This window comes from Actinia tenebrosa, unplaced genomic scaffold (genome assembly GCF_029948245.1).
Source record: "Actinia tenebrosa isolate PJP-AT-01 unplaced genomic scaffold, QUT_ActTen_1.0 PGA_scaffold10__47_contigs__length_13832649, whole genome shotgun sequence".
Lineage (NCBI taxonomy): Eukaryota > Metazoa > Cnidaria > Anthozoa > Actiniaria > Actiniidae > Actinia > Actinia tenebrosa.
This window is the reverse complement of record NW_028292570.1, coordinates 4,229,629-4,237,881: the sequence shown is the minus strand read 5'-3', so window position 1 is coordinate 4,237,881 and position 8,253 is coordinate 4,229,629. Positions and strand designations below refer to the sequence as shown.

The following is an 8,253-nucleotide window of genomic DNA, read 5'->3' as shown; positions in this document are numbered from 1 at the left end:
GATGGCAGATATTTTTGGTCATCAAATTCACTTCAAAAAATAACTTTTAACATCGATCGGCTGATATTCGTAGTATAGTTGGATTCAAATAATTTTTAATGTTTCTAAGAGCGGCTTTTTACTTCTCAGGAACTAGATTTTCTTAGTTTTCTGTAATCAATATTGTAAAAGTATTGATTTTTCCTTCGTTGTTAAAGTTGCTGTTTAATAAAGTTTAGCTGTGATGTAACAAAACAACGTATATAAAAAACGCGATTTGTTAATTCTCTCTCTCTCTCTTTCTCTCTCTCTCTCTCTCTCTCTCTCTCTCTCTCTCCCTCTCTCCTCTCTCTCGATATTAATATTGTAACGTGGTAAAGTTTTAGCTCATAATGCTGACTATACGAAAAATGGCATTGATTATAAAATTGAATACTTTATAAGGACCTGTATCAAGTCAAATACCTCTAGCCTTTTTCCCATACAAATTCTTATATAATATTGGATCTTAGACCTAATGCAATTCTCCTGAGTGATCCCCTTGTGACCTGTTATGAACTGAAATTTCGCCAAGAGTTGAAGGTTGGGATACCTGTGCAAATATTTTGGTGCCAACATAAGTGGGCAGATTGTGGGTATACAAATTGTGGGTATACAAATTGTGGGTATACAAATTGTGGGTATACAAATTGTGGGTATACAAATTGTGGGTATACAAATTGTGGGTATACAAATTGTGGGTATACAAATTGTGGGTATACAAATTGTGGGTATACAAATTGTGGGTATACAAATTGTGGGTATACAAATTGTGGGTATACAAATTGTGGGTATACAAATTGTGGGTATACAAATTGTGGGTATACAAATTGTGGGTATACAAATTGTGGGTGTACAAATTGTGGGTATACAAATTGTGGGTATACAAATTGTGGGTATACAAATTGTGGGTATACAAATTGTGGGTGTACAAATTGTGGGTATACAAATTGTGGGTATACAGCTATTTCAGAAAAAGCTGACGAAGGTTTTGTTCCATGTTGTATCTTGCTTGTACCTTTCTTGTTACTTGCTAAGCTTGAATTTTTTATTTTATGCAAATAATGTCAGAACAAAGGAAATTATGTCGGAAAAACGTGCAGACAAAGTTTAGGAAAATGTCGTAGTGTTGTTCCCTTTCACTGATTGCATTCACATCTCCCATAGTGCAGTTCGGGCTTGGTATGTAACATGCAACGTGCAAAATGGCAACCTCAATTTGAAATAAAAAGTAACTGATACAGCGATTTCCTCTATATAGAGTAGGCGCATGTTACGTCATAGCCGCCATCTTGGTTGACGATAACAAAGCATTCCTCATTAGCTTCTCTTGTTAGATCAACCAAGATGGCGGCTGTTTCATATTGTTATTCATATCTCAAGGGTTTGAGTCACATGGTTGCACACACTCTATACTTAATTAGTCTATCATTTTGGATGCCGTGATATAAAAGCAAAATAAATCATAATTATTTATTTCCCTTTATCACATAAGATCCAACTGGATGCATTTCGGTCTCAGAAGACACTGTTTAGTATGCAGTTTCAGTATTCAAAGTTTGAAATTGCTTCATATATTTTTGTTTGGCAGTACTTACCCCTGTGGTTGAGAAGTCTGTGCTTTCTGATCCAATGCACTTTGATAAAGTTTCTTTACTGAGTGTTCAGCATTCACCAGTTCATCTCTCGTGGATTCCATGGACACTTTAGCAGCTGATAATTCTGATTGAGAAAAAATGCATTTGATGGGGTCATGGAGCTATAGGAGAACATGCAGTACAGAGTGTGGCAGACTCTGACTTGCTTATTTCAAATCTTAAATAAATAACTATTCCTTTGAGTATTGTATAACAGGTTCAATGGTCTCCCCATCCACACCACCTGGCCATTCCCTTGAGTATTGTATGAAGCGATAAACCCATTTAGCTTGGCTCAATGGTCTCCCCATCCACACCACCTGGCCATTCCCTTGAGTATTGTATGAAGCAATAAACCCATTTAGCTTGGCTCAATGGTCTCCCCATCCACACCACATGACCATTCCCTTGAGTATTGTATGAAGCAATAGACCCATTTAGCTTGGTTACATGGTCTCCCCTTCCACACCACATGACCATTCCCTTGAGTATGGTAGAAGCAATAGATCCATTCAGCTTGGCTCAATGGTCCCCCCTTCCACACCACATGACCATTCCTTTGAGTATTGTATGAGCAATAGACCCAATTAGCTTGGCTCAATGGTCTCCCCTTCCACACCACATAACCATTCCCTTTAGCACTCAATGTTGCCCATGTCATAGACAGTATATATACCCTACATAACTATCCATTGACTGTTTAAAGCTTAACTTATTCGTGTTCTAATTCAAATGTCCTATGTTATAAAATATGTTTGAACCTGTTGATAATAACCGTGGCAAGAGATGCGTGAAAATAATGTTACCTTTGAGAACTTCGGATAAGATATTCTCTGTTTGTGGCACATCCCCATTGATAACGGCGCTTCTATATAAACAAACCAAAAAAAACCCAGATTAAAAAGAAAAAAAACTAATTCATTACTACTATGGACGAAATATTTAAATAACTGAGCTCCTACATATTAAAATTTAGATCCCATAGTAGACTTCCCGCACTTTTCCCGTACCACAAGTCTCCTCTCCTCTCCTCTCCTCTCCTCTCCTCTCCTCTCCTCTCCTCTCCTCTCCTCTCCTCTCCTCTCCTCGCAGTAGCGCCTCGCGCTTGTCATCTCTGAGGTCTCAGGTTCGACTCCTGGACTCAGCATCAAATGTGAGTAGAGTTTCGGTTAAGTTTCTTCCTTGTGATTCGAGGGATTTTCTTCAAGTTTTCTGGTTTTCCTCCCTCCGCAAAACCAACACGCTAAATAAGCCGTGTCCTGACTTAGATCAGCCCCAGAGTTTGTTTCAGGGTTCCATATGTGAGTTAGCCATGCTCTGACTTAGATCAGACCAGAGTTTGTTTCAGGGTTTGATCTGTGAGTTAGCCATGCCCTGACTTAGATCAACCCAGTGGTTGTTTCAGAGTTTGATCTGTGAGTTAGCCATGCCCTGACTTAGATCAGTCAGGAGGTTGTTTCAGGGTTTGATTTGTGGGTTTCAACCATAAATAGGCTGTCTACATGGTTCACGCCGGCTAGTAACTCCAACCTGATACAAGTAATAATCAGTCGGTTCTTCAACTGTTCTTTCAACTCACCCGTATAAAACAACAGTGATCACCAGTGCCTTCATCCACGCACTATAAGATAAATCTCGCAATAACCTCATCTTTCAATGTTCTTATATATTGTTCTTAACACATCTAGACATTTCTTTGACTTGAATTTTGAGGTTTTTTAGCTTTTTTCTAGGATTCATTCGTTAATGTGTTCCAAGTTTGGCAATTTTCTTATGCAGGGATCATTGATGCGCATCGCAGCGTATCATGGTACCAGTACTGTTATGACAAACACGCATCCATGCTCTTACAAGTATATTAATTACCGGATGCAAAGTTATTGAACGAAACTATACTCGACCTTTCTTTTCTTTAATTTATTTTTTCTCTTTTTAACTTTTTTTCTTCTTTGTTGTTTCTGTTTGTTTGTTGTTGCTGTTGTTGTTGTTTTTTCCTTTCTTTTTCTATTGTATCGTATTTACATTTCTTCAGTTTCTTTCTTTTTTCCGATTTTTGTTCTTTGTTTTTCTGGATTTTTTCCTTTCCTCTCCTTTTCTTCCTTCTTCTCCTTCTACTCCTTTCTCTTTCATTTCTCCTTTTTCTTCTTCTCCTCCTAGCTTTCTTCTTCTTCATGTTCTCTTCTTCTTCTTCTTCTTCTTCTTCTTCTTCTTCTTCTTCTTCTTCTTCTTCTTCTTCTTCTTCTTCTTCTTCTTCTTCTTCTTCTTCTTCTTTTCCCCCCAACACCACCACCACGATTACTGCTGCTACTATGCTACCACCACTACTCTTTAATGTCCATTGTTAATAATAAAACATGGCTAAGTGTTCTAGCAGATGACTTATCAAAAAACAAAAGCACTACAAAAACGATTCTCCGTTGCATTGTTTTCGTACAATATCTTTTTTTTTACACAGTAATTAGTCTCGGTACCGATGTTCAAGGGACATCGCTTTCTTCAATGCAGTCATTCCAAATTGAAATTGAAACTGTTTCTTTGAGCAATTAATTAAAGTTATTTGTACTTGTGGTTTACAACCCGCCGAGTTCTGACTAAAAGGCCTCGTGTTCGTATTGTATTTAGAGGCGGTAAATTCATTGACATCTTTTTTCATGTCTCAGCAGGGGAGAATCCAGAGTTAGTGATCATTAGGCCTAACGCTGTTGATCAATGGCTTCCAGCACTTTTATACGAAATGAATTGAGCTTGTTAGTTTTAAAAGGCATTAATCTTTAGATCGGCTGGGATTAATCTACTGATCTAATTTAAGAGTATTAATGCCTTAAAAGGTTAATTAAACTCGAGATTTAAATCTGTATAAGAGCACAATAATAAGATTGTAATAACAATTCGATTGCTTAAGTTTGTACAAAATGAATAGAGTGGCTGGAGAGATGCACTCCTTAAAAGATACAACGATAACAAACCATCAAATTTTACTTTTTGTATTTTCTTATTAATTTTACAAAACTACTTTTGAGGGAATCATGAAAATCATGTATGCGAAATTTCGGAATTCAGGAATGAACTTGAAATGTTGGTAAAAAAGAGCGGGTAACAAAAAAAACTGTGGGGGGGGGGGGGGGACGAGAGTATTTTAGAAGCCAAAACCAGGCTAAACTAACATTAATTAACCACTAAATTTCAGTCAATACATCTTTTTTTTGTAAAATAAATAAATAAATAATAATAATAAAAAAAAGAGAACATGATGATACTTTCATTTTATTTTTTTTTCCGCTTTCGTTTCCGTTTCCGCTTTCTTTTTGTTTACATTATTTTTCTTTCTTTCTTTCTTCCTTCCTCTTTTTCTTTCTTTCTTTCTTTCTTTCTTCCTCTTTTTCTTTCTTTCTTTCTTCCTTCCTTCCTCTTTTGCTTTCTTTCTTTCTTTCTTTCTTTCTTTCTTTCTTTCTTCCTTCCTTCCTTTCGTAAATGTTCCAGCATTCCAAGAGCTTTCCTTCCATTCCAAACAAGTTTACACTTTACAACTTTACAAAAAAAAAAAAAAAGAAAAGAAAAGAAAAAAAAAAAACAGTCGGAAACGTCTTCGGAGTCTTCGAAGTTTGAGCATATAGCCCCAAATGTGTTGTTCAAATATTAGCATTAAAAATTAAAGCGTTTCAGAATTGCCCCCTTCATGCCTCACTGGGGGCCACGCATGGCGATGATTTCACCCCACCAATCTAGCACTCGAAAATTATCTTGCCAAGCTGTCTGAGCCGGTATTAATTTACATGACGGTATTAATAAACCTCGCAAGGTCAATATCGTCCCCCACGCGATCTAGAACTAGCATAATAACGTACTGCCAGACGAGGCCTTAGGTTGAACATTGCGCTACTTGAGAAATTATATAACAAATATATTTATTTTATATTCAAATATTTTATATATTTTATATGTTTCTATTTTTTAAAGCGGAATATTTCAATTCTAAAAAACCTCAATAATAATCAATGATAAAAATGATGATAAAAGAGTTGGTCATTTCCAGTTGCGTAATTAAAATACACTTAAAAGGTATGAGCTCCAGCTAGCAGAGTAATTCAAAAAAGCGTTTTCACGTGACGGCCAACTTGGTACATTTTCTATCCTCCGGAAGCTGAACTCTCTTTTTATGCAAAAGCTGTGCAGAAAGATTTTATAATTTGGTACACCAATATGGCTGCCTTGTCACATGAGTGAAAACGCTCTATACTCAAAACGTTTTAGCTGTACGTACCATGAATTCTACATACCTGAGATGCCGATGGGAAGCCATTTGAATGTTGTTTTTATAGATTCTCTGTCTGGTATTTGAATTGTGAGTAGGCTGACCTCGAATCAGTACTTAGTGCTAAACTATCTGTCGTCTATTTTTCACTTCTCTGTTACATTCACGGATGTATTAGGGGGGAGGGGAGGGGTAGTATAGGATCGATATTTCTACTTCTCCAATCAAAACACTGAAACCCAGGACTAGACTTTATCTGAGATAGCGACAGGGTGCATTGTGGTCTAGCCTCGGTACAAACATATTTTATTCGTCATGCCTTATATCTGACTCGTCCCCAGTGGTCTCTTATTTTAAGAGCGCGCGCAAAGGTTCAAGGGAAGGGTGAAAGAAGAGAGACGTCTCTTCCATTTCGGCTACTCCCTTCCCTTGACCCTTTGCGCGCGTAAGAGAAAGGACTGGGGACGAGTCATGCTTTATAGTGGTGTTCATTCCGAAGCTAGACCACAATTTGCATCCGGTTTATCTAGCGGCGGCTTAGAAAAGGCCTATAATATCAGAGAGTTCACACACATGCATTGTGGAAACAAGGGGGGTAGTAGTAATGAATTCTCCTCTCCCCTCTAGGGTCTCGGGTTCAACTCCCAAACTCAGCATCACATGAGTAAAGATTGTTAGTTATTTTCCTTTGATTCGAGGGTTTTCTCCTCGTTGGTGAGCTATAAACGACGTTCCGCGCCCTGGTTGGTGAGCTAACAACGTTCCTTACTCTGACTTCAATCAATCCAGAAGTTGTTCCAGCATATCATCAAATTTGAAGGTTTTGTATACAAGCGCGAGTTTTCCACATCTCACGTCTGCTACTAAACTTAACGATCCTGAATGAGTCAAATTCACCTTGGCTCAGACGCGCCTGATCTCCATCATCACTGTTGACCCTAAAAATGCATTAATAGAATAGACATACATGTGTTATAATTTAATTAAGTTAAGAGGACCACTTTATTACTTGTCTTAGTGCTTGTAACCATTACCCTTTAAGCAGCTCAAAAGCCTAATGTAGACTTATCGCCCTTCGCACTCTCGCCCCTCGCTTCCCTCTGAAGCCCGCCTCACGCAAGGATAGCCTAATCCAATTATCAGTTTTCCGCCCCAGGGTATGGGCGAAGGGAATTCCAGACCACAGCCACAGCCTAAATTTGTCGCTGAAAATAAAAATGAATAACCGGCATATTCAATTGCCCAGGAGTGAATATTAACTCATAGTTCCGAATCAGACAATTGCTGTGTTTCACTAGACATCATTTCCTGTCTCGTGCGGAATATTCATCAGCTGTATCTGCTGTATTTTCATTAGGATTCTTTCTGGTTGTATTGACAGCTCGTGGTGGTCAGTGTTTGACTACATTTGGAGCAGATAATGAGATTCAATAGAAGTTTATAATACAAGTTTATTTTGCTCACAATTTCATAGTTACGAGATTTGTCAAGATAAAAATATAGGAAATAGTAATAGATATAAGAAGCATAATAAATAAATTCGAAAATAATATTAAGAGCTTGGAATCTAAATTAGCCCTGAGGTTTAAGAGTTAGATTTTTATCAGCTGATTGAAACCCAGCGATAGCGAATCAATCCCATGCAGCAGTTTTCCCAGTGGAATTGCCCTAGTTCACTATGACGTCACATCAAAACAATCTAGTGTTTAAACGCAAAGGATCATGGTCGTCGGAGGGGGTCAAATCAACGCCAATTCACCGAAAATTGTTCTAAAACCTGTATCAATCCACGAAGAGAAGTAGAATAGCCAGGAAACGCTCAGAATATTTTTTAGTACATATTAACACATATTATATCTGAAAACCAGGCCATTTCAGATTAAACTGTTTCGCTAGGAGCAAATTTTGTTGAATTTTCTATTGGATTTGGCGATTCTATCCCCCACATAAACAAGCAGTGACGTCATAGTGAAATAGGGCAATTAAAATCTTGTCCCACAAACAACTACACAGTAACTGTTTTAAAGATTACTACAAGGATTATGAGGCCGATATGCAGTTTTGTATGATGGCGTCATTTGACTCCCACTACCAAGATGCTTTGCGAATTTTCTTTCTTGTTTAAATTTGCATCCCTTATGAGAATAGTAAGACAATTGGTGCTAATTAACTGAACAAAAGAAAGTGTGCAAGGGAGTCTGGTAGTAGAGGTCAATGACGTCATCATATAAACGTCCTATTTTCTATTCTTTTGGCAGGACAGTAAACTATTGAAACAATTTATAATAAATTTTCCGCGATCAGAGTTTTAATTTCTGAGATATTCTAGATAATTTGTTAAGCTTG

The 8,253-nt window shown here is 37.5% G+C and overlaps 1 protein-coding gene across 1 annotated transcript in view; it reads right to left on the bottom strand.

Moving 5' to 3' along the window:
• LOC116301559 (hexosaminidase D) overlaps positions 1-3,539 on the bottom strand; it is a 12,421-nt gene extending 8,882 nt beyond the window's left edge. The window contains exons 1-3 of the mRNA XM_089027039.1: positions 3,235-3,539; positions 2,462-2,523; positions 1,617-1,740 (exon numbers count right to left, since the gene is read on the bottom strand). Coding sequence (XP_088883165.1) covers positions 1,617-1,740; positions 2,462-2,523; positions 3,235-3,305 — 257 coding nt within the window. The 5' untranslated portion in view covers positions 3,306-3,539. The remainder of the gene's footprint in view (positions 1-1,616; positions 1,741-2,461; positions 2,524-3,234) is intronic.
• Positions 3,540-8,253: the final 4,714 nt, after the last annotated feature.